This window comes from Pelophylax lessonae (assembly GCF_965119305.1).
Source record: "Pelophylax lessonae genome assembly, chromosome: 1".
Taxonomy (NCBI): Eukaryota; Metazoa; Chordata; class Amphibia; order Anura; family Ranidae; genus Pelophylax; species Pelophylax lessonae.
This window is the reverse complement of record NC_138768.1, coordinates 272453512-272480070: the sequence shown is the minus strand read 5'-3', so window position 1 is coordinate 272480070 and position 26559 is coordinate 272453512. Positions and strand designations below refer to the sequence as shown.

The 26559-nt window shown below is 45.5% G+C and overlaps 2 protein-coding genes across 4 annotated transcripts in view; one reads left to right on the top strand and one right to left on the bottom strand.

The window, feature by feature from the left end:
- The window catches only part of GGT1 (gamma-glutamyltransferase 1), a 247420-nt gene that overhangs the window by 52307 nt on the left and 168554 nt on the right, over positions 1 to 26559 (top strand). The gene's annotated exons all lie outside the window — the stretch shown is intronic.
- LOC309544266 (uncharacterized protein) lies at positions 844 to 24634 on the bottom strand (the record flags this gene model as incomplete). Its single annotated transcript, XM_082243168.1, has 3 exons — positions 844 to 1415; positions 1762 to 1872; positions 24625 to 24634. 3 exons carry the CDS (start codon positions 24632 to 24634, stop codon positions 844 to 846), a joined length of 693 nt encoding a protein of 230 aa, XP_082099294.1.

The following is a 26559-nucleotide window of genomic DNA, read 5'->3' as shown; positions in this document are numbered from 1 at the left end:
GGTAAGTATTAAATTAGGGTGGAACTCCACTTTAAAGTCATTGTAAATGATCACCTTGTAAAAACAACCCATTCAGTTTTAAATTGAAATGAAATGCAAAACATTTTTGTATAGATATTAAAAAATATATATATATAAATACCTTTTTTTCCCTTTTTTATAAGTGATCACATGGGAATGTAGGCTGCACACTTGACCCATTAAAGCAATTACACTGAAGAAATTAACACCTTTATTGGTATATAAATAATTCATCAAGAAATTCTTTATTAAAATTCATAAATAAACAAATATTCAAAACTTAAAATTCAAATATATACATCTCGCTCAGTGATAGAACTCGAGTGAAAAACCTAAAAAAAAAATCAGAAGTCCCCACAAGCCGATATTTTGTTGCAAACACAAGACGGCTTAACCTAATGGCCCGTACACACGATCCGAAAATCGGGCGAAAAATAATGCTTGTGAAAAGATCGGACGATAATCTGATCGTTAGTACACAGTTTACGAGAGGCAATCACGACAGTTCGCCCGATATTATCCAGTCGTGCAAGCATAAAAATTTTGATCGTATTATAACACATCGTACGATAATCGTATTATCAGTATGTTGTTTATCCGAAAAAAAAAATGGTGAGCAGTAGACAGCGCATGAGCAGTAGACATCATTTCCCCTCACACGCTACAGCGTGGTTACGCATACCGGAAGCTTTTGAATCATTGTCCGAGATAATTTGTAAGTAACCTCTCCCGTTTGCGAATATTATTGAGAGTTCCTAGCAAACAAAAAAAGAAAAAAACGGACGTAACGTCGTCCGATTTTTGGATCGTGTGTACTGGGCATTAGACCGTGGCCATTTCAGTGAAATTTTGAAGACCTAAATTAAAAATGTCCAGGCCCACATCAGACAAGTGAATGCTATCTTGTCTGTAAGGACCTGGAAAACCCCCCTCCAAATCTACATGGTGAAAAGATAAACTACCAAGCAAAGGCATACATTTCCCAATGGAATGATTAACACGTCTCCTAATCTTCATAAGTGGTTTTCCCTCCGAAGAAGATAACCTAATGAGATGTGGCACCATTCCCGAAAAGATAACACAAGTACCTGGAAATGAAAGTTTAATTCTATGCAAATCACGTTTGATCATAAAGATCAAATCCGATGTTTTACATCTACCTACGTCATTCCCACCTAAATGAACTATCAAGATGGATGGAGATGGCCACAACTGAGCTAACTTAGAAAGATGAAGGAAGAGACTTATCCATTGAAGACCATGAATGCCCTTCCAAAGGACTTGAAAAGAATCAGAAAGTAAAGATAAATTAGATGTATAACAGCGCTGGCATGCTCGTTTATGAGCCCAGTGAACAAAGGAATGTCCAATGATCCAAATGTAAGACTTGGTACCTAAGAAAATCAGAGAGATAAGTTAGAATGAACGTAAAGAATAAATCTTTAAGATTCCCACCTCCCCAATTTCATAATAATAGCATCATCCAAACCCAATCTAGCAGCTTCTGTGGCGGCACCAATACAGAATGAGTGGGAAGAAAATTTGGGATGAGATAAGCCCAAATGAGAGAGACAGGGACTAAATATAGCTGAAAAATGAAATTTCGTGAGAGGGGACATCTAAATGAACTTAAAAATTACCTAAACAGAGGGTGCCTTACGGAAAGTTATTTATTATTTACTGCATAAGGGCAAATAATGGAGTCGCCACAGGCCTGTAAATTAAGCCAATGACCCATACCGGTTATATCAGTTTTTGATCTTCTTATAAAGATCTGTACCTTACTTTGAGAGACAATAACCTCATCGTATCTCAAACCTGAGACGTCCATCCTATTGTTTGGAAGCATTTCTGGAATACGAAGCGCAGCAAAGAAAATTATGACAAAAGATGAAACAGCAATGCTTCGAATTCCGAACGGCAAACAATAGAAGTTGAAAAACAAATCATCTTTAACATGTCTAAAGAAATTGGCCTATGCATATCTGGTTTAAAAGTTAATCTCTTATACCTTTTAAGAGTCTGCCAAACCGAGAAAAAACTATTACATGCTGGTAGATTATAACGTTTAAAGAAAAAAGAAATCCCTACTAAAGTCTTATTAATATGAGAATATGAAAATTTAACTTGAGAGAACAAAGAAAAGCCAAAATGGAATGTTCTGTAGGGGAATAAACAGAAAAACCCATGTCTTCATTAAATACCAGCCACCTTTTCCATGTAACCGAATAAGCAGTCCATGTTTTAGGGGCAATCGAATTCTGAATAGCAGATATAACTGGAGTTAAATGAAATCCCATAGATGACCCGGGCAAGCATAGCCAACTAGATCCGCCTCTGGCAAAAGTAGTTGGAAACATGCCATCTGGATCTCAGCCAATCAGAAGGGAGAGTCCCAGGCAGCTAAGGAACTTGTCGACATTTCTGGACAGCGATGGGGCTCAGGTAAGTATTAGGGAGCTCTGGGGAGGCTGCTACACACAGAAGGCTTTTTATCTTAATACATAGAATGCATTAGGATAAAAAAAAAACCTTCCTGACTTTCCAACTCCTTTAAGGCTCCATTCACAACGGATCAATCCGGATCTTGAGTGGAATCACTGTGATTCTGCCCGCAATCCCAAATCGCGGGACAATTTTGCGATGCCATTACTTCTTAATGGCACCCCAATCGCGCTGCGATTTTGCCATGATAAATCACGCTAAATTGCAACTCGTGATGCTTGTCGCTCAAAAAGGAGCAGAAGCTTCTTTTGAGCAACAACGTTGCGATTTGCCGTGATTGCAGCCTGATTTATCACACAACTGCGGCAAAATTGCGTCACGATGGGGGGTGGTATTAAAAAAGTAATGGCACTGCAAAAGTTCCCCGCAATTTGGGATCACGGGCAGAATCGCTGTGATTCCTCTCACGATCTGGATCGTTTAGGTGTGAATGGAACATTTAAAGCACCCACAGTGCTATATATCTCACAGGCCGGCTGAGGAAGCTCTGGCACAAAGGCGTAACGCGTGCGGGATTTGGAGCTGTGCTGTGGGTATGAGACTATTAATAGTCCTAAGGTCTTGGGTAAATCTATAGAAGCCATCAATCTTCTTCACTGGATTTATTGGTTTATTGTAGGGAGATGTCACAGGCCTTAATATACCTTGTTCTAAAAAGGATTAACTTATTGGCCTTATTCCCTCTATTTTCTCTTGTAACAAAGAGTATATTTTCTGGTACACAGGATTAGAGTAGGGCTTCAGTGTAGCTTTATAAGGTGTGCACGGAATGAACCCTTTGTCTAACTTGTCCTTTGCCCATACCTGTGGATTTATATCATCAGGTTCACCAGCTGCTAGGAAGCAATACGCTGATTCCATGTGTATATCACCATTAGGGTCTACCTCTATTCTGCTCTCTAATTTGCCTAATAAGCCCCCTCCAGGTATATTTATAGGGCAGTCTGGGATAATTCTAAATGAATGGTGTAAAATGTTCCCTTTACCATAAGGGTTGTTTACCTCAAGGGGTTGGGTCTCCCAGGTATAGGTCAATACCCCATTTATTCCCACAGAAGGTTTACTCTGACTGTTACCCTTCATATAATTCTGATCGTATGGTGGATTGAGTCACACCTGTTTCTGTTATAAAATGGAGAATTTTTCCATCTACCATTAAAGGTAATTTTGGCTGATCAGAATATTGAAAGGATATCTGAGGGAGCATGAGGGGACTACCTTCCGGGCAACCCTATTGTTGTTTTCCCTGCCATTGTAATGGGTATTTAAGGGCATGCTGCTCGTTATTACCCTGGAGTTGCTGTCTTTGTTGGGATAGTTTTCAGGATTATATCCTGAAGTACCACCCTTGGACAGTGGGCATTGGTTCCTCCGGTGTCCCAATTCCCCACAATTGAAGCATCTCTCATTTCTCTCTCCTAAACCTCCTCTTCTATTTCCTCTGTATCCTCCCTGTGCCTTGATGAGGTTTTGGGAATATCAAAACAACCTGCTCAGGGCCGGCCCTACCATGGGTCCCGCTGGGTCCATTGGACCCAGGAAGCACTTGGAGAGGGGCAGAAAATTTACTCCCAAGATTTTTTCCCAGCAGTTTTGTGTGTCATCAGTTTGCGGCGCATTACGGGCGGCATTTCCCCATCTTATACTGCCGCCCATAGCAGAAACTGATGAGAATGAGAAGGCGGAGCATCTCCTCTGGAGAATTATGGAAGAAGATAACAGTATAAACAATATATTCTAAATTTTATATTTATATAAAATACTGGATGTGTTGACGTTTTGGTGGGCGTGATTTTTTTTTTTTTTTTGGGGTGGAGATTCTTGGACCCAGGCAGCACAATGTCTTGGGCCAGCCCTGAACCTGCTGAATACTTTAACATAATTTCCTTCTCAAATCCCTTTTGTATCCAGCTTAGACTATTTAGAAACTAGCTACGGTACTTAATCAAGAGGAAAACTTCTAGTTTAAATGCCTGCATAATAGTCTGTGTGTATATCATGCCCATATCACCTTCAGTGGTCATTCCCGCTTCTTCCTTCCACACCTTTTTAAACCTTTTAATAAAATCAGTTACTGACTCTTTAGGACATTGCTTACAGGCTTTGGCTGTGGAAATTGATTTCTTATCCTGTCATAATTTTTTCATTTCTGCCTCAACTTGCTTCCACATTTCTTCCACATCAGTATCTGTTAACAAAGGATAATCCCAGCTCCATCCTGATTCCATATCATATCCCAATATGCCATCTATAATATCTATAATTAGTCTAAAGCCTTCTATAGAACACTGCCTACCCTTTGTAGCTCTCTTTAAATAGTTAATGGTAGCTGAAGGATTTTTTTTCTAGGATCTGGGGAATTCTTGATAACGTCCATGCAGTATTGCATGTCCATCGGTTTAACCATGACATAATTTATTATTATTTCAGTTACTTATATAGCACTGTCAATTTACGCAGCGCTTTACATATACATTGTACATTCATATCAGTCCCTGCCCTCAAGCAGCTTACAATCTAAGGTCCCTAACTCACATACATACACAGTAGGGCCAATTTTTTTTATACAGGATCCAATTAACCTACCAGCATGTCTTTGGAGTGTTGGAGGAAACTGGAGTACCCGGAGGAAACCCACGCAAGCACAGTGAGAACATGCAAACTCCAGGCAGGTAGTGTCGTGGTTGGAATTTGAACCAGCGACCCTCTTGCTGCTAGGTGAAAGTGCTAACCACTACACCACTGTGCCGCCCAACTATGATATAAGGTGCTACTAAATCTGCAGATGGGAAGCGGCATGCAATGGGGGAAGAGGTACTGGGCCCAGCGATGGGAGTGGAGGCACAGGGCCTAATTAAGGTACCACTTCTCAAAGTAATAGGGGAGGTTAAGGGAACCTGACTAACACATCTCCCTTCTGTGTTAGCTGCCACTCCTCCCTCCTCAGTAGAGGATGTTACTATATCTCCTTTGGCTCCCGCTTTGTTCATCCTACACCTTAGGGGCAACGGCTCCTGCAGAACTCCCTGTCTGAACCGATTGCTGGGGAACCCCATCCCTGTCATCCCGTTGTATGGGTGGGGTCCTGGGATGCTAAAGGCTGAGGACGATTTGCACACAGTCTAAAAACTACTGCATCCTCATCTTCTGCTATTAACTGTAATGTTAGAGGCAATTGCGGGTATATCTGTGTATAATTAGGGGGCCCCGGGGGGTGGAGCAGTAAGCTCTATTGTATCTAAAAGGAAAAGAATATTTGTTTTTTTATCTGCCTAAGAAGGCCCTGAAGGTACATATTCAGGTGCATATTTTAACCAGTTTAATCCTCCCGCCGTCATATACTTTTTATCCCATTCTGGATCAGGATCAAACCATGGGAAAGCTTCCCTGCCTCCCAGGCACAGACCCTTCACCATATTCATATGAAACTCATCATTTTGCCATCTCTGGGAAAGAGGCTTGAACTATGCATTAACTCAGTATATCTTGACAGATTATCTACCCAAGGATTTACATAATAATAGTCCCAAGGGGATGTCCGTGCAACATACTTTTTACATGGTAAATTTTCAGGTATTGGTTTTGGAGCTGATTTTGGCATTTTACCAAGTTTACGCAACACTTTTCTTTCTCTAAGAACTTTTCTAGGAGGCTTAGGCGGATCTTACCTAGAGATTTTTCCATCCTTTGAATGCAAAAAAAGCGGTTATGCAAGCAGTTCCTAGTGTAGTGATAATCTGCCCGATACTCTTTGTGCTGGAGTAGCTGACAATACTCACGTAGAGCTTTCGTCAAAAACTTCTCAACGGCACATGAGCAGCTATGGCTTAAATTGGACCGAATTCAGTACACCCCTAACACTCCCTCTCTCCCCCACTTGCTTTCACCTTCTCTGGGTCACAGCCGTTAAGCTAGCCAGAGAGATGGTGTGTTTTGAGGGGATCAGGAGTACAAAAAAACTCTAACATTTCATTCTAACAACAGAACAATAAGCAATGTAATAAAAGCACAATAAGCAAAACATGTGTAGCTGCGGACCGGACTACCATTATCTGAAAGTGCAGACTCACCTTCTGTTCCTTTGGATTGTAATTTTGTCCCTCTAGTGTTGGCTTCAGGATTAAATCATTATATTGCAGAGATTGGGAGAACGGTATTGTGGGAACTGTAGTCTTCTGTAAAGATTGTTTAAGAAGTACCTTTCCCAGCAAACTTTGGATTACAGAGTGGCATCTTGGGAGAGGCTACAAAGAGATCAGCTGAACAGATTTGGGGCCTCTTGCTTCCTGGAACCCATTGTGTGCACATCAGTCTGCTGTACAGAGAGCGGGATTGCAGACTGCGGCCTACTGCATACCGCATCATCTGCCAACAGACTAAGTCCTGGCGGGAACGGATGTTCATTGCGATATTACAGACATCCTTGCAGCATTGTCGGGTGGAGTCGGCGAGACAGCAGAGCACAGCCATCTCAAGGCCACAGAGGGTGGAGGATTGCCATTGCCTGTTTCCCTAGGACTCTCATCGATGAACATCAGGATTTGGTGAGAGGGCACCTGCTCAGAGTTCAGACTAGTTACACTGAATACAGACACTCTGCAATTGAGTCAGCCATCAGATTACTTGGGATTATAATCAATTACTCTGCATTATTTACTATACACTGAGTTGTATTGGAAACTGTTTATTTCATGAGCTCCAACTGCCAGTGAAGACTTTAGCAAGGCCTTGCAAGTAGGATATTATTATACTATTGCTTCTTGAAGGAGACACATTACTAGTATCTAGATTACCCTATCTCTCATTAGGATACAGGTGGTATAGGCCAGCCCGGGTACCCCTTTAGCCTGAGTGATAATATAATTCTATTTGAGAGATTTACATTCATATGCTCAGAGATTGGGTTTATTAATATCATTTGGTGTCATTACGACCGGTTCTCTCATTGTCTTTTTGATGACAGTTCAGCTGAACCCTGGAGGTTTATCCAGGGTCTAGTTGACTAAAACAATTTTACAAATGTATATTTTAAGTAAAGTTAAATCTCATTTATACTGTGTCTGTGTATTACTTAAAAGGTATATATATACAACATGTCTGAACCTAGAGTGTCAGGAGGGATGGATGGTTTATAGGGTGAAAGCAGTGCAGAAGATCATACACTTACCTGCAACCTTCAAGGGGTAGTGCTACGCATCCTTACAGAGAAGTGGGACTTGGACAAGAATCGTAACCTTGGCACACAAGAGGTTAATGAGCAGGAACTACGGCTATCTGAGGATTATAGATAGCCATAGTTCCTGCTCATTAACCGCTTGTGTGCCTAGGTTAAGATTCTTGTCCTATTCCCACTACTCTGTAAGGCTGACTTTTGGTTTACTTAAACATATTGGACTAGGTGGGACTTTAGATGAGACCCAAGCTGGTGTTGCCCAGCGTCTCCATCCCTATAACAAGAAAAAAAGAGGTTGAAGGATTGTAAGAGGTGCATGAAAGTCAGCCAGCCCCCAGTCTGATGTACTCACCCTCCAGTCTGTCACCAACCAAATAAAACCTGTCTCTTGGTACAAAGAACAGGAGTTTAGTTGACACACATTTGCAAACGCATGTGAAAGCTGCAGAGCCACTTCACGGCACCCTGTTTAAATCTGCAGTCCTACACTCTTAACTCTCACACTGGAGGCACATGGCCGCTAATGGGTGGATGGATGGGGGAACAGGTGAGAGGGAGACAGCCCAACCTCCCCCAGCCCATCCCCATCCACGACTGGCTGTTGTCTCAAAGACTCAAATAATTAAGTTATAACCATGGTGCAAACTGGAAAAGACCAGCTGAAAAGCATTACACCTCCATCCCCTTGGTGGATGCAGTATATAGATAGGAAGGGATTTTATGTATGGGGCATGGCCTGTAAAGCACACTGCCTTTGAAATCCCTAATTTCCTTTTTGGGACTTTATGTGAGACAAGCAGGTCATGCTATTGGTCTCCATCCCTGTCTACGGAAAACACTAAGGTCAAATCAAAACTGCATCCACCAAAAACGCACGAAAATCTGCATCCACCAAGGGGATGGAGGTGTAATGCTTTTCAGCTGGTCTTTTCCAGTTTGCACCATGGTTATAACTTAATTATTTGAGTCTTTGAGACAACAGCCAGTTGTGGATGGGGATGGGCTGGGGGAGGTTGGGCTGTCTCCCTCTCACCTGTTCCCCCATCCACCCATTAGCGGCCATGTGCCTCCAGTGTGAGGACACTAAATTAAGAGTGTAGGACTGCAGATTTAAACAGGGTGCCGTGAAGTGGCTCTGCAGCTTTCACATGCGTTTGCAAATGTGTGTCAACTAAACCCCTGTTCTTTGTACCAAGAGACAGGTTTTATTTGGTTGGTGACAGACTGGAGGGTGAGTACATCAGACTCGGGGCTGGCTGACTTTCATGCACCTCTTACAATCCTTCAACCTCTTTTTTTTTTTACTTTTGGTTTACAGTAGGACACCACGAAAGTGGTTTGGACACTGATTGGTTATTACCTAATTATATTTATAGCCCCAATTTTTCATTATTTCAATAGTGCTACACATGCATATCACTCTTAACAGGTTGATGGGAGTATTCCTACCACTATTTACATTTTCCCAGGCTAATAATCTGTCTGTGAGCTACCTCAGCTCAAACAGACCTACCGTATCTCCCGTGCTCCTACAGCACTAGGGTTCTTTGAAATGTGCCTGCAATCAGGGTGTCATAAGACAAATTCTCACTTACCTCTGATGGCGAAGTCACATCCCACTTCTGATCACCAGTTCTGAAAGGTGATACCCCTTGGTAGTTATACTTCTGCTAGCCAGCCTCCCTTCAACATGTGAAAGATTTACAAGCATTTGGAAATAAGACATCCAGACAGGTATGGTCTTTCAGTCTGTATTAGACTGGATTCAGGTCAGGACAGCTTATATACAGTTCATAAAGGGGATGTGTTATTATTTTCCCACACCAACTAAAAATATACACATAATATTTAAGCACAATGGACATAACATATAGATAGTAGGAAACAGACGTATACATAACAGGAAAGCAAACTCGGGAAAGAAACATCTCAGAATAGGAAAATACTGTGCGTCCACAAACCATTCTCACAACTCAGAAACAATGGGAGGAAATTTATAACCTCAACAACAAATATCTCTAAGTTACAATGAGAGAGATTTTCAGTAGAATTAAAAAGTTAAAGCATAACTCCAATCATTCAATTATGCATTACTATATAACATTTAAACAAAACATAATTCTAAAAGCCCCTCCCTCCTGTCGAGTGCTCCCACAGCAAGCAGCTTGCAATGGAGGCACCAGAGCCAAATCAGAGCTCCCTGTGTCCATTCAGACACGGAGCTGTGGTTCGGCCCCACTCCCTCTCTCTCCTGATTTTGATTGACAGCCGCAGGAGCCAGTGGTGCCACTGCTGTTTCTCAGCCAATCAGGAGGGAGAGTCCCGGACGGCCGAGGGACTCGTGGACTTTGCTGGATAGAGATGGATAGAGATGGGGATCAGGTAAGTATAAGGGAGTGCTGGGGAGTGTGCTACACACAGAAGGCTTTTTATCTTAATGCATAAATGCATAAAGATAAAAAAACATTCTGCCTTTACAACTCCTTTAACCACTTCAGCACCAGAAGGTTTTACCCCCCTTCCTGACCAGGCCATTTTTTGCGATACAGCACTGCGTTGCTTTAACTGACAATTACACGGCCGTGCGATGTTGTATAAAAATAAAATTGATGACCTTTTTTTTCCTACAAAATAGAGCTATCTTTTGATGGTATTTGATCACCGCTATTTTTATTTTTTGCGCTATAAATAAAAAAAGCGACAATTAAAAAAAAAAAACAACAATATTTTTTCCTTTCTGCTATAAAACACAGCCAAAAAAAAAAAAAAAAAAAAAAAAATCAAATTTCTTTATCAGTTTAGGCCTATTTGTATTCTACTACATATTTTTGGTAAAATATGCCCTTAAAAGCATTTATTGATTGGTTTGCGCAAAAGTTATAGCGTTTACAAACTATGTTATAGATTTATGGACTTTTTTTAAAATAGTTTTTATTAGTAATGACAGCGATTAGCGATTTTTAGCGGGACTGCAACATTGTGGCAGACAAATCTGACATTAAGTGACATCAATACAGTGATCAGTGCTAAATATATGCACTGTTACTGTATACATGACACTCGCAGGGAAGGGGTTAGCATCAAGGGCGATCAAGGGGTTAAGTGTGCTTCTAGGGAGTGCTTTCTAACTGTAGGGGGGAATAGACTGACTGCAGGAAGAGAGAGATCTGTTTTTCGTGTTTGTAGGAACACAAGATCCCTCTCTTCCTGTCTGACAGAACAGCTGTCTGCCTTGTTTACATAGGCAGACCGCCGTTCTGTCATTCCTCTGAACGATCGTAGGTGGCCGACGGCCATCACAGCCGCTGAACTCGCCGATTGGCTCCCGCTGTTTCCAATCACAGCGGGAGCCTGGCACCGGCGGCACACGCCCCCTAGAGCCTTTTTTACAAAATCATGTACGGGTACATGATTTTGCGTGTAAGGGCCGCCCTGCCGCAGTAAATGTATGTGGGGCGGTCCTTACGTGGTTAAGGACTGTCACATATGATTTTGACATTTGATGGGATTGCACTGCATTGTGGAGGATGTTATAAAGTACATGTTTATGTCATGTTTTTCCTGCAGAATGATTGGAGGAGGTTGGTTTTTCTAAATGCTTTCTTATGTCTACTTGATAGGCAAATGTCTATGGGGTTGAAAACTGGAGTGAGCAAAATTTGGTGCAGAAGTTAGAAGCTGATTGGCTACCATGTATAGCTGCACCAGATTTTTCACTTTAGTACATCAACCCCTATGTGTATGTAGCACCCTACGAGGTAGGTGCTAGGCAAAATTATAGTGGGCCTTAGCTGCCTAACAGCAGGGCCCTGATTTTCAGCTGGGCTGTCATGTCTTCCAGGTGTTGCCATTGAGAGGGGAGTCTCCCCACTGTCTCCATGAGAGGGTTCTTGTATCTACCCCAGAAAGGCAGATTCTGCCGCACAGCATTCTGGGAGTGGGTATAAGTTTGAGGGGAGCACATGACGCAGCATCTTTGGCGAGAAGCAGAGTCCCAGGAGGGAGAGTACGGCTGTCTCTCCTCCTGTCAGAAGGATCGGGTGTCTCGGGTGGCTTGCCTGAGGGTACAGAGAGAGAGCTGAGCTGAGCTGCAGAGAGGATCCGGTGTGCCAAGGACCAGCGGAGTTGAGGGGGTCCAGTTTCAGGAAAGCATTCCAAGTTTGTGATTACTGTAACTGCCTCTGGGGGGTCTGCCTAGCTGACAGAAGGGACCACTCCGGTGAAGGTCCAAGGGATCCAGGAGCTAGCTAGCGGCAAAGGGGGTGCCTAGTGAGAGGACCCTGAAGTGTCAGAGGGGGTGCCTAGTAGAGGACCCTGAAGTGTCAGAGGGGGTGCCTAGTGAGAGGACCCTGAAGTGTCAGAGGGGGTGCATAGTAGAGGACCCTGAAGTGTCAGAGGGGGTGCCTAGTGAGAGGACCCTGAAATGTCAGAGGGGGTGCCTAGTGAGAGGACCCTGAAGTGTCAGAGGGGGTGCATAGTAGAGGACCCTGAAGTGTCAGAGGGGGTGCCTAGTGAGAGGACCCTGAAGTGTCAGAGGGGGTGCCTAGTGAGAGGACCCTGAAGTGTCAGAGGGGGTGCCTAGTAGAGGACCCTGAAAGTGTAGAGGGGATGCCAGCGGTTGGGCCCTGAAGAGTTAATGTGTACAGCATGCAGTGTGCAGTGTACAGTGTTGAGAGTTGCAGCAGCACAAACAGTTACAAAGGGCTACCTCAGGCAGTAAAGGGCTGGAGGGAGCTGTTCACAGGACTTTTGAGCTTAACAGAGTGTCAAAAGTCAAGCCTCAATACAGTCTAGGATCTTTTGAGTTAACCAGAAGGTTACAAGTCAATTTCTAGCACAGTTCAGAAATAAAGCATTTTTCAAGCGCCAGCAAGCGTTGGTCGTCATTCAGCTGGTGTCAAGACAGCGCTAACAGGCATTTTTCTGCAAAGTGTCCCAGTTGTACCTAGTTGAGCCAGAGGAGTATCCCACTCATCCCATCTCCCATCCCCATCTTCAAATAAACAAAACAAACCAAAGATGCCGGAATGGTCATAGTCTCCAATCTCACACTTGGGTATTCAGCTTAAATGGGCTGAAGGTGTCACCGGTAACAATGGCAGTCCCATATTAGGCCCAATGCCTGGAAAACTTGCTACATGTACATGAGTAATTACAGATGGGAATATACACAGTTGTGTCACTTTACTATATAATCCTAGGTCTGGTCTCTCGTATTTATTTATGTTAGGATTAAGATGCGCTAACCTAGGTTTAACTGCTATATTTGCTGGGTGTTGATATTTCCTGCTTGCCCTGTATTGTTCACTGTACTCACATTAATCAGAAACAATAGTATAAACCCCTGTGGTCAACCAAGAGTAACAAAAGTCAGTATAATTGGATTACAGATAGGTGCAAATTAAAGTGATTGTATTTGCTGATCTCCTGGGATTATTGTGTGCATAATATTTGTCTTTTGCACAACCCTGAACATGCTTAACCTTTTTACTGCCAGAGCCATTTTTGCACAGAAGTTTAGGAAATTATTTTAAGCCTGAAAATTACATAAACCCCTCAAACATTATATATTGTCTGAAAGCAAACACCCTAGAGAATAAAATAGTGGTAGTTCAAGTTTTTATGTCACTTGATATTACCGCAAAGGTCCAGGAAACACAATATTCCAGTAAAAAAACACACTAAAGTGAATTTTAGGGCAAACTTATGCAATAAACTATCCAAATTTTTGTTAAAAAAAAAAAAAATTAAAAGACGAGTAAATAGATACCAAACACGCCAAACCTTAAAGTTGAAGTCCAGCCTAAAATTAAAATCTCTAAATCTACTCACGACCACAATCTAAGATTAATCTATCTAGCCCTGCAAAGCAAAATTTGCTGTCCATACATGTTCTGAAGCTGCTCCGGTCTCCAGCGGTGGAAGCTCTGCACTGGGAAATGCCTGGGAAGTGACGTCACTCATAGAGTTACTATTGGGGTTCTGTTGTCAGGTGCCTCTTCTGCACTCGCCTCCACAGAGATGCTGCCACTGACAGCTCAGCGTGGGACCGGACCAGAGCAGCTGCATAAAAGGTATGTATAGTGATTTTTGCTCTACAGGGATAGATATGTTAGTCTACTGCAGTAGGTCAGCTCTACTGCGCGAAACAACGTACGTTTATACAGACATCCCAACCTGCAAAAACTCATTTCAGGGAGGTGGCGAAGTCATTTCAGGGAGGTGAGCCCCCCCCCCACGCGACGCCGCCCCCCCCCCCCACGCACGCCTGCGCCGCACCCCCCCCCCTTTCCAATTTAACACTACCAGAGAATAATGAAATGAAATGTAATCAGTATACCTGGTCACTGGTGCTGGTCACTGATGCTGGTACTGGTCACTGATGCTGGTACTGTTCACTGGTGCTGGTACTGTTCACTGGTCTGGTAACTGGTGCTGGACACTGATGCTGGTACTGGTCACTGGTGCTGGTACCTGTCACTGGTGCTGGTACCGGTCACTGGTGCTCATACTGGCCTGGTCACTGGTGCTCGTACTGGTCTCTGGTACTGGCCTGGTCACTGGTGCTGGTATTGGCCTGGTCACTGGTGCTGGTACTGGCCTGGTCATTGGTGCTGGTACTGGTCACTGGTGCTGGTACTGGCCTGGTCACTGGTGCTGGTACTGGCCTGGTCACTGGTGCTGGTCACTGATGCAGGTACTGGTCACTGATGCTGGTACTGTTCACTGGTGCTGGTACTGTTAACTGGTCTGGTAACTGGTGATGGACACTGATGCTGGTACTGGTCACTGGTGCTGGTACCGGTCACTGGTGCTGGTACCGGTCACTGGTGCTCGTACTGGCCTGGTCACTGGTGCTCGTACTGGTCTCTGGTACTGGCCTGGTCACTGGTGCTGGTATTGGCCTGGTCACTGGTGCTGGTCACTGGTGCTGGTACTGGCCTCTGGTGCTGGTACTGGTCACTGGTGCTGGTACTGGCCTGGTCACTGGTGCTGGCCTGGTCACTGGTGCTGGTCACTGGCCTGGTCACTGGTGCTGGTCACTGGCCTGGTCACTGGTGCTGGTACTGGCCTGGTCACTGGTGCTGGTACTGGCCTGGTCACTGGTGCTGGTACTGGCCTGGTCACTGGTGCTGGTACTGGTGCTGGCCTGGTCACTGGTGCTGGTACTGGCCTGGTCACTGGTGCTGGCCTGGTCACTGGTGCTGGTACTGGCCTGGTCACTGGTGCTGGTACTGGCCTGGTCACTGGTGCTGGTACTGGCCTGGTCACTGGTGCTGGTACTGGCCTGGTCGCTGGTACTGGTCACTGGTGCTGGTACTGGTGCTGGTCACTGGTGTTGGTACTGGCCTGGTCACTGGTGCTGGTACTGGCCTGGTCACTGGTGCTGGTACTGGTGCTGGTACTGGCCTGGTCACTGGAGCTGGTCACTGGTGCTGGTACTGGCCTGGTCACTGGTGCTGGTAGTGGCCTGGTCACTGGTGCTGGTACTGGCCTGGTCACTGGTGCTGGTCACTGGTGCTGGTACTGGCCTGGTCACTGGTGCTGGTACTGGCCTGGTCACTGGTGCTGGTACTGGTGCTGGTTGCTGGTACTGGCCTGGTCACTGGTGCTGGTACTGGCCTGGTCACTGGTGCTGGTACTGGTGCTGGTCACTGGTGCTGGTACTGGCCTGGTCACTGGTGCTGGCGCTGGTCATTTGCTGGTACTGGTCTCAGGTGCTGGCTCTCTGGTGCTGCTCTCAGGTTAGGTCACTGTGTCTGTCACAGAGTGGGGTGTCACGATGATTGGTCCCGCGCGCGCCAAAATGCCGCCTGGAGTAGAAGATGTGGCTGTAGTAGAGAGCAAAGCCGCTGCTTGCTCTCTGCAGCTCCTCCCACAGGCGGAGTGCAGGACTCATATCACTCCGCCTGTGAGCCGGATCTACTTCGGCTCCGACATGATTTCTCTGTGCAGGCTCAGCTTGCTGACAGCTGACACACTCTTCTGCCTGCATCGATGAGTCATCTCATCTGACTCACTGTGACTCACACACAGAGCCGGGATATTGCCCTGAGCTCGCGGGTGTCCGTGAGCTCAGGGCGGAAAGCGGGAGTCTCCCGCGACTTGCAGGAGACTTGAGATGTCTGGTTTATATAATTTCTTGCAATAGACACTGGAGGGGCATGTGCGTGCTGCCGGAGGCCCATTTACACGCTGATTGGACACAGGGGATGCCAATCAGCGAGTCCGGCAGACCCGATGTCTGCTGGCTAACCTTGATCATTCCCCAGAGAGGCAGAATGGGGCCTATGTAAACAAGGCAGATCGCCGTTATGACAGGGGAGAAGATAGAGAACTTGTGTTCCTGCTAAGCAGGAATACCAATCTCTGTCTTCATTTAGTCAGAACCACCCCCCCCCCCCCACATTTAGCAAGTACCAGCTAGGCATACAGTTAACCCTTTGATCACCCCTGATGTTAACCCCTTCCCTGCCAGTGTCATTAGTACAGTAACAGCGCATATTTTTAGCACTGATCACTGTAATACTGTCACTGGTTCCCAGAAAAGTTAAATTAAAGGTTAAGTTAAAAAAGTTAAGTTAAAAAATTAGATTTTTTACATTTTTTATTGAAAAGGTTTTATAGCAGAAACTAAAAAATGTTTTTTTTTTTCAAAAATGTTGCTCTTTTGTTTACAGCACAAAAAAATAAAAACTGCAAGGGTCTCAGGTCTCAGCTCAGGTCTTGGCCTAGGATTATTGCTCTCACTCCAGCGTGCGTTGAGATGTGCAACATGTGTATCGCAATCAATGTTTTTACGTGTAAGTGCCCCCGATGTGTGCGTTTACATTCGTACATGCAAATATGTGGGGGGAGGCATCAACATTTTTTTGGGTGGGAATTTTATGTGATTGGGTGTAACTTTTTTTTTGCTAAAAAAAATTTTTTTTTTCTTTTGCTTAACTTTTTTTTGCCATCACATAGGGGACAAAAAGTCCCCTATGTAATGATTTTTAGGTGACAGGTTCTCTTTAATCAGTTCAGACTCTGCATGTCTCCTCTGGGCTCCACTGAATATATTGCAATGCAGACCGCGTTACAATACATCCCCTCCCGGCTATGCTAGCCAGGCACACTGCGAGCCTGACCCCGAAGTGATGTCATACATATCGCTTTCCGCACGCATCACAGCTAGAAAAGCAGAGCAGATGTGTGTTCCATAGGAACCCATGTTCCAGGTCTCGCCGGTGGCGACCTGCTCCTACTGTGATTGGACACAGCTGAAGCCAGTCAGCGGGTTCGGCAGACCCGATGTCCGCCGGGACCGGCCTATCGTTCCTGAGAGAGACAGAACAGTGGTCTGCTTATGTAAACAAGGCAGATCGCCGTTCTGTGAGAACACGGATCTCTACCTTCTCACATTAAAGCACACCCCCCCCCCCCACAGTTAGTAAGCACTCCCTAGGAACACATTTAACCCTTTCATTGCCCTTGATATAAACCCCCTCCCTGCCAGTGTCATTAGTACAGCGACTGCATATTTTTAGCACTGATCACTGTATTAGTGTCACTGGTCCCCAAAAAAGTGTAACTTAGGGGTTTATTTACTAAAGCTAGAGAGGGCAAAATTTGTCACAATTCCACAGAGAAACCAATCAGCTTCTAACCTCAGCTGGTTTAACCACTTTACCACCGGAGGATTTTGCTGTCTTACGTCTGGGCCACTTTTTGCGATTCGGCACTCTGAGACTTTAACTGACAATTGCGCGGTCATGCAACGCTGTACCCAAACGAAATTTACGTCCTTTTTTTCCCACAAACAGAGCTTTCTTTTGGTGGTATTTGATCATCTCTGCGATTTTTATTTTTTGCGATATTAATAAAAAAATTGCGACAATTTTGAAAAAATAACAATATTTTTCTACTTTGACAGTTAAAAAATATCCAATATATTCAATTTTTGTCATATATTTAGGCCAAAATGTATTTAGCTACATGTCTTTGACAAAAAAATTCTCAAAGAGCGTATTTTTAACCGCTTTAAAACCGGAAGATTTTACCCCATTCCGGACCAGGCCATATTTTGCGATTCGGCACTGCGTTACTTTAACGGACAATTGCGCAGTTGTGCAATGCTGTACCCAAATTAAATTGACGTCTTTTTTTTCCCCACAAATAGAGCTTTCTTTTGGTGGTATTTGATCACCTGTGCGATTTTTACTTTTTGCGCTATAAACAAACAAAGAGCGACAATTTTGAAAAAATAACAATATTTTTCACATTTTTTTATATGAAATTCCCCCCCCCCCAAAAAATGTAAAAATCTAAATTTTTTTAACATTTTAGGCCAATTTGTTTTCTGCTACATATTTTTGGTAAAAAAAAAATCGCAATAATCGTATTTTGATTGGTTTGCGCAAAAGTTATCGCAGCTACTAACTACGGGAAATTTATGTCATTTTTATTGTTTTTTTTTTTTTTAACTAGTAATGGCGGCGATCTGCGATTTTTTTTGCGGGACTGCGACATTGCGGCGGACAGATCGGACCCTTGACTGACATTTTTGACACTTTTGGGGGTACCAGTGACATTACTACAGTAATCAGTGCTATAAATATGCACTGTTACTGTAAAAATGACACTGGCAGGGAAGGGGTTAACTTTTATTGGTGATCAAGGGGTTAATGTATGCCTGGTGCTTACTAACGTGTGTGGGGGGAGGGGACTATGTGACACAGGGACAGATCGCAGGTTCAGCTATGCTGAATCCTGCAATCTGACCCTGCCTGTCACTTAGGAGATCCGCCGCTTTGTTTACACAAGCGGGCGGATCTCCACACTCGATCCCCGACGATCGGGGAAGAGCGGCGGTGATCACTGCCACTCCTCCCCTGGCCCAACTCCCGTTGTGACTGAATACAGCGGGAGCGAGCTTCCGGCGGCGCACGCGGCGCCGAGAGAGGGGAATGTCTGGTGACGTAGGTCTATGTCGCCAGACGATAAAGAGCCACTGTGCCGCAGTAGCAGCACAGTGAGCAGTGGGAAAGTGGCTAATTAAGCTTAAGCAATAATACCTAGAAGCGGATTGGTTTCTCTGCAAAATTGTGACTAATTTTGCCCTCTCTAGCTTTAGTAAATAAACCCATTAGTCTCCAGTTTGTCTTCTGCAATGTCGCAGTCCCACTATACGTCACTGATTGCCACCATTGCTAGTAAGTAAAAAAATAAAAATAAATAGAAATTTCATAAATCTATCCCATAGTTTGTAGATGCAATAACTTTTGCGCAAACCAATCAATATACATTTACTGGGATTATTTTTTACCAAAAATATGTAGCCGAATACATATTGGTCTAAATAGATGAAGAATTAGATTTTTTCCATTTTTTATTGAATTTGTTTTATAGCAGTAAGTAAGAAATATTGTTTTTTTGTCCCCCAAAATTGTCGGCCTTTTTTTTGTTTATAGTGCAAAAAAATAAAATCTGCAGAGGTGATCAGATACCACCAAAAGAAAGCTCTATTTGTGGGAAAAAATCAGACATCTCAAGTCTCCCGCAAGTTGCGGGAGTCTCCCGCATTTTGCCCTGCACTCACGGACACCTGCGAGTGCAGGGCGATATCCCGGTAGGGCTGAGGACGGCAGTGTCAGAGGCGAGCTCAGCTGTCATGACTGAGAACGGTTTAGGTCCAGCTCACAGGCGGAGTGATATCAAGTGCACTCCGCTTGTGGCAGGAGGAGCCATGCAGAGGAAGCACAGGGCTCTGCTCTCTACTGCAGCCGTGTGCTTCCTCTGTATGACTCCTCCTCTCACAGGCGAAGTGCACTTGATATCACTGTGAGCCTTTCTACAGAGGAAAAAGCGGCTCCATTCTCAGTCTTGACAGCTGAGCTTTGACACTGCCGCCCTCAGCCCTGCCGGGATATTAACAGCATACCACAGAGATCGCACCACAGAGCCCAGCACACCACAGAGACCTACACCACAGAGCCCAGCATACCACAGAGACCGGCACCACAGAGCCCAGCATACCACAGAGCCCAGAATACCACAGAGCCCAGAATACCACAGAGCCCAGCATACCACAGAGCCCAGAATACCACAGAGCCCAGCATACCACAGAGCCCAGAATACCACAGAGCCCAGCATACCACAGAGCCCAGAATACCACAGAGCCCAGCATACCACAGAACCCGGCATACCACAGAGCCCAGCATACCACAGAGACCTGCACCACAGAGCCCAGAACCACAGAGCCCAGCATACCACAGAGCCCGGCATACCACAGAGCCCAGCATACCACAGAGCCCAGCATACCACAGAGACCTGCACCACAGAGCCCAGAACCACAGAGCCCAGCATACCACAGAGCCCGGCATACCACAGAGCCCAGAATACCACAGAGCCCAGCATACCACAGAGCCCAGCATACCACAGAGACCTGCACCACAGAGTCCAGCATACCACAGAGCCCAGCATACCACAGAGCCCAGCATACCACAGAGCCCGGCACCACAGAGCCCAGCATACCACAGAGATCAGCATACCACAGAGACCGGCACCACAGAGACCGATACCACAGATACTACAGAGACCAGCATACCACAGAGACCAGCATACCACAGAGACCAGCACCACAGAGACCAGAATACCACAGAGACCAGCACCACAGAGACCTGCATACCACAGAGACCTGCATACGACAGAGACCAGCACCACAGAGACCGATATCCCAGATATCACAGAGCCCAGCATACCACAGAGACCAGCATAGTCTGCAAAATAAGAAGCAAAGGTATGTGCATTAGTGTGTGTAAATTGTTGCAATGTGTTTTTTAATACCTAGCTGTGTTCGGTCATAATAAAATGTCATGTCCTTGTATATACATGTATGAATAAGGACATGACATTTTCTGTCTGCCCAAGTCACATGTGCTAGGGGTGCACCTAGCCCCCAGCACATAAATGTAAATATCCCAGCATCATAGTTGCCAACATTTAAAATAAATTTCCAGGGACACTTTGCAGCACAGCTATCAATTACCACACCCACTTCCCTGAAGCTCCACCCACTCTGCATAATTAATCTCGCGTATTTATCAGATTATAGGGTCTACTCAATATAGAGAGAATTACAGGAGATTAAAAAAGGGAATTTCAAACTTAAGGCCACAGTAGCAGAGTTGGAATAAGTCTCCCATTCAGCTGCGCTACTTCTGCATAACATTTACGGGCAGCCCGATTAACAGGCACTTCCAGGGACAATATAAATTACCTGGGACAGGCTCCTATTTGCAGCGACTGTCCCTGGAAAAAAGGGACAGTTGGCAAGTATGCAGCATGTGCAGTGCTTCTGACTCCTACCACCATCACCACTTCAAATGGTCATGGTGGTTAGAGTGTTCCTTTAATATCTCCCAGAAGAATTAACCCTCTGTATACTGATTACATTTCATTTTATTATCCTCTAGTTGTTTTAAATTAGGAAGGGGGGCACGACGGCGTGCATGGGGGATGGGGGGGGGGGGGTGATTGCAGCGGAGCGGAGTGCCACTTCCCTAAAATGACTTTGACTCCTCCCTGAAATTAGTTTTTGCAGGTTGGGATGTCTGAAAAATCTATTTTATTTGTGTACATCATTACACGACCGCGCATTTGTTAGTTAAAATAACGCAATGCTGTATTGCAAAAAATGGCCTGGTCATGTAGGGAGGTAAACCTTCCGGAGCTCGTTCACTCTTTAGAGGACTACCATTTCATGAGGAGTCTCCTATCTCCTATTGCTTCTATTAAATGTATTAATCAGTTTTACACTATGGAAAGCATTATTTGCATTTTATTCCATGTATGATACTGATACTGAGCGCGGAGTGAGAGATCGGGAGACGAGCTCTTTCCCTATGTACCACAGTGCGGAGGAGGTTTTTGTATTTCATATTTCCATTGAATATTGTATTTGTATTCACAAAGGTTATTGAGCTAACTCTTTAGAGTGTTGGTCCACCCTTCTGAGGAATATGAGTCATACTATTTACTTGCTCGTCAGAGTGTCATTTCAGTTTCCAGAGTTTTTTTTTCCTCTCTTTACTTTTGGCACTTAGCACTGCACTTAATCAAATATCGGTGAATTGTATAGTGTATTCAGACCTCGCAACTTTTTGAGACTGGAACAAGGGACACCTATTAGCAAAAGTATGTAGGCATAGGACACACCTCCTGTCACTCCCCCTTCCGGACCGTCCGTCACAGTTTTACGTCGGTACTTTGACATGAAATACTGGGGTTACAGCAGCATGGCTGCCATAACCGTAGTATGTTCTCACATGGCCGACGGTCCTCTTTCACATAAAAGTGGTCCCTGCGGCGGATTCGCTGCTGGATCACTTTATGGGCAGCAAGAGAGGTGCTCACCCCCCTCCCGCAGCTTCCCGTTCGTTTTCCCTGCTTACAGGAGCAGTCAGTAGCAGGGAAAATGATCCGGTCCGTTGAAGTCCCAGGCAGGAAGTTGGGTGAGGGCAAGATGGCCACCACTCTACTCTATGCCCTTGGAGGACCGGAGCGACGTCATAGGTCGCTTCTGCCCAACGGCCTTAAAGGGCCCATTTTTTCTTGCTGGAAAAAATATTGCTTTGAAGGGTAGATGTGAGATCTGAGGACACATTAAAGAGGACCTGTGCTACTTGTTTCTATTACAAGGGATGTTTACATTTCGTGTAATAGGAATAAAAGTGATCAAAACTTTTTTTTTTTTTAAAGGGACAGTGTAAAAATAAAAAATAAAAGGTAAAATAAATAATAATAAAAAAATATTTAAAGCGCCTCGTCCCTCCGAGCTCGCGCACAGAAGCGAACGCATACGCAAGTTGCGCCCACATATGTAAATGCTGTTCAAACCACACATGTGAACTATCGCCGCAATTGTTAGATCGAGAGCAATAATTCTAGCCCTAGACCTCCTCTGTAGTACTAAACTGATAACCTGTAGAAATTTTTTTTAATCAAAACAACTTTATTGTGTACTGAAACATGACAAAATATATACAGCAAGAAACGGCTGCGAAAGACCAAAATAAAATAAACAATTCCATGGAACATGACGCTCAATTCCACCGAAAACAATACAAAGGAAAAATGAAGCAATAAAAACAATGTGATTACACACACAAGCATCAAGCATCTGATCATTACATTAGTAATCATGACGTACAAGTGGTGTGAGAATTAAGCCACCGATCCCACACTTTATGGTATTTGCCTGGGCATCCCCTGTTGACATAAATGATCTTCTTATAGGGGAGAGTAGTATTAATTTAGTTGATCCATACTGCCAGGGTGGGCACCGCCTGTTGAATCCAACTCCTGGCCAGTAATTTACGGGCCAGGAACAGCCTCATGTAGAAACTGAACCATATGTTTGTTGATCTCAACATCTGGAAAGAGTCCCAATAGGCATACTCTGGGGTCGAGTGTCACAGGAGCGCCCATCTGGTCATGGAGGAACTGGACCACCTGGGCCCAGAACCCACGCACACGCGAACAGTGCCATAACAGATGGTCAAATGTGCCAGTCGACAGCAGGCATTTAGGGCAATGGGACGTCTGGGTGGGTCGGAACTTGGCCATACGTTCAGGGGTAAGATAGGCCCGGTGAAGGATACAAACATGAGTAAAACGATCTGACATTTTAGGGGAAACACATTTGGCACCCTGCAGTATATCCTCCCAGTCTCGTCCAAGACCTCAGCAAAGGCTCCCACTTGGGCTTCAAAGAGTACGCGGCCTTAGTAGCCGCGGGCGTAACCAACATTTCATAGAGTAGGGCAATCACCTTACAATGGCCCGCACCCATAAGGACCCTAGTCAAGTCCAGGGGTTCCACTACCGGGCAGTCCACCGGAAACTGGGCCCGCAGTGCGTGACTGAGCTGTAGGTAGCGAAAATACATATGGGATGGGAGGGTAAACTCCTGCTTAAGTTGGCTGTACGACTTCACCGCCCCCCGAGGTAACACATGGGAGAGCAGGAAAACACCCTTGGAGATCCAAACCCGGGGGTCAGGGATTTGCAAAAGTTCAGGCAATATTTTATTAAACCACAGTGGTGTATCAGCATGCAAGGCCTCGCATCCCAGTCTCTGCACCGCCAAGTCCCAGACACGTCTATAATTGTATAGGAGACCCCCACGTGGAGAAGACCTAGAAGATCCCCTCACTCCCCATAGGAGATCACAAAACGGGTGAGGAACAGTAGAACCAGAATCCGCACAAACCAGGAGACGGCACCCAGGGAGGTCGGGAGTCGAAGCGCGTGCGAGGACAACTTACGCCTCATCGAGCCCCAAATAAACGAGTTCCAGAGAGACTCCCGGACCTTAAAGTAGCGAAGTGGGATATAGACCGGGCAGTGTCACATGACATAGTATTTTAGGTAGCAGAATCATCTTGAGGAGACCTATCCGCCCCTTCACCCCCAAGGGAAGCCTAGCCCACGTCTGAAGTTTAGCCTTAAATAAAGTTATAACAGGCTCAACATTGAGGGGACGTAATCCGAGAGGTCACGAGAGATATGCACAGCCAGGTATTTAACTGCACTGACACGTCTAAGGGGTAGGGAGGCCTGGTCAAGGGTAGGTGGAAAAACATCCATGGGAAGAATCTGAGACTTGTCCCAGTTAATACGTAGGCCAGAGAACCTGCCGAAGCACTCGATGACCCGCAGGGCTGAAGCCAGGGAAGGACCCGCATCAGAAAGGTACAGGAGCATATCGTCAGCATACAGGCTAACCTTCTCCACCAGTGGGCCAGCACGAAGTCCCTCAATACACGGATGGGATCGAAGTGCCTCCGCCAAGGGCTCCACCGCCAGAGCGTACAATAAGGAAGAGATGGGACATCCCTGAGGCATGCCTCTAGAGAGAGGAAACACATCCGAGGTCCAACCATTCGCCATTCGTAGAGGATGGTCAACCACTTGATGAAGCGCGGGCCAAAGCCAAAGATACGTAAACAGTGCCAAAAGTAATTCCATTTGACAGAGTCAAAGACCTTAGCCGCATCAAGCGAGACCACCACCCGAGATCCTATCTGATCATGTGAGGCCTGTAAATTCATAAAGAGGCGTCTAGTATTATAAGCAGTGTTTTTTGTGGGCATAAAACCCGTCTGGTCAGAGTGAATCAGTGTAAGACTAACTTTGTTTAAACGAATGGCCAAAACTTTAGCGAGAATTTTTACGTCGGTCTGCAAGAGAGATATGGGTCTATACGATTCAGGTTGAAGGAGATCCTTCCTGGGCTTCGGAAGCAACACGATAAGGGCCTCGCGCATAGAATTCCACGGGGAGCCCGTCCACGCCTGGGGCCTTACAACGAGCAAAACTAGAGATAGCCACCTGTACCTCCTCGGCGGAGAGGGGAGCCTCAAGGGCCGCCACCTGGGCCGCCGTCAACTGAGGGAGGGACAGGTCAGCCAGCAGCTGGTCCAGTTCAGGAGCCTCATAGGCCACTCTAGAGGAATAGGTGTCACGAAAAAACGACACAAATATACTGGCAACCCTGGCGGCATCAGTAACCGGGGAGCCGTCCGGGGCAGCAAGGGAGATAACCACTGGGGGGCGGGCCTCAAGGTGCGCCAGGTACGCCAAAAGCCTACCTGGGTGTCCCCCCTGTTCAAATATACGTTGTTTCGAAAAAAATAATTTATGTCTGGCTCTTTCGTAACTAAGCTGCTCAGCCACCCGCGTCTGCAGTTTGAGGCTAGCCAGCGCAGTAGGAGTCTGTGCGAGGGCATATGGATCCTCCATATAGGCCAACTCTTCCAGCACCTGGGCATAGGAGGCTCTAGAGTGTCGCTTAAATTTAGAGATAGTATGCGAGAGATGTAGCCTCGCATGGGACTTAAACGCATCCCACACTGTCAGGAGATCCGAGGTGCCATCATTAGTTGTGAAAAACGAATCCCACTCTGTTCCTAAAGATTCAGTGTCTGGGACTACATCAAGCCAAAACGGGTTAAGCTGCCAGTTACTGCACGCAGGTCTGGACAAAACATCCAGGACCACCCAGTAAGGGGCGTGGTCAGATAAAATGCGCTGGCAAAAACCCGCCGCCCGCAGTTGAGGAGCAAGCTGTGGAGAAATAAAAATATAATCAATGCGAGACATAGTAGTGTGAGCCGCAGAAAAACAGGAGTAGGCCTTCTTAGTAGGATACAGGTGGCGCCAAGTGTCAACCAGTGAAAACTGCGACATAACCCGACCAAAGCGGGTCACACCGCCCGAAGGCCGGGTGGAGGGAGCAGGACCCACCCTATCTAGCTCGGGATCTACAGTCATGTTAAAATCCCCCAACCATATAACTGGCACAGAAGGGTGGCGGGCCATATAATCAAGGGCAGCCCCATTAAACGGGGGGGGGGCACATAGTAAGCCAGTAGCAAGATAGGAGATCCTGCCAGCGTGGCACATAGAAAAACATAACGACCCTGAGGATCGGTCTCCACAGAACAAATGGCAAAGGGAAGGGACTTAGCGACCAGCACCGAGACACCTCGGGAATATGAACTGTACATGGCATGATAAGTCCACCCCATCCAAGGTTTCCGTAAAGCGCGGACCAGGGAACCAGTGGCATGGGTTTCGGTTAAAACAATGATATCCGCAGACTGAGCTTTCAAAAAAGTAAAAAGAGCCGTGCGTTTAATTTTATCCCTAGTGCCAGGGACATTCCAAACTAATAATTTCAATGGGGCCATGGAAATAGGTAAAAAATAACACAAGGGGATATAACGTCAATGGAGACCAAGCCTGCAGGGAAGCACAGCAATAAGGCACATAATGCAATGGTGTAAGGCAGAAGCATAAAAACATGAAAAAAA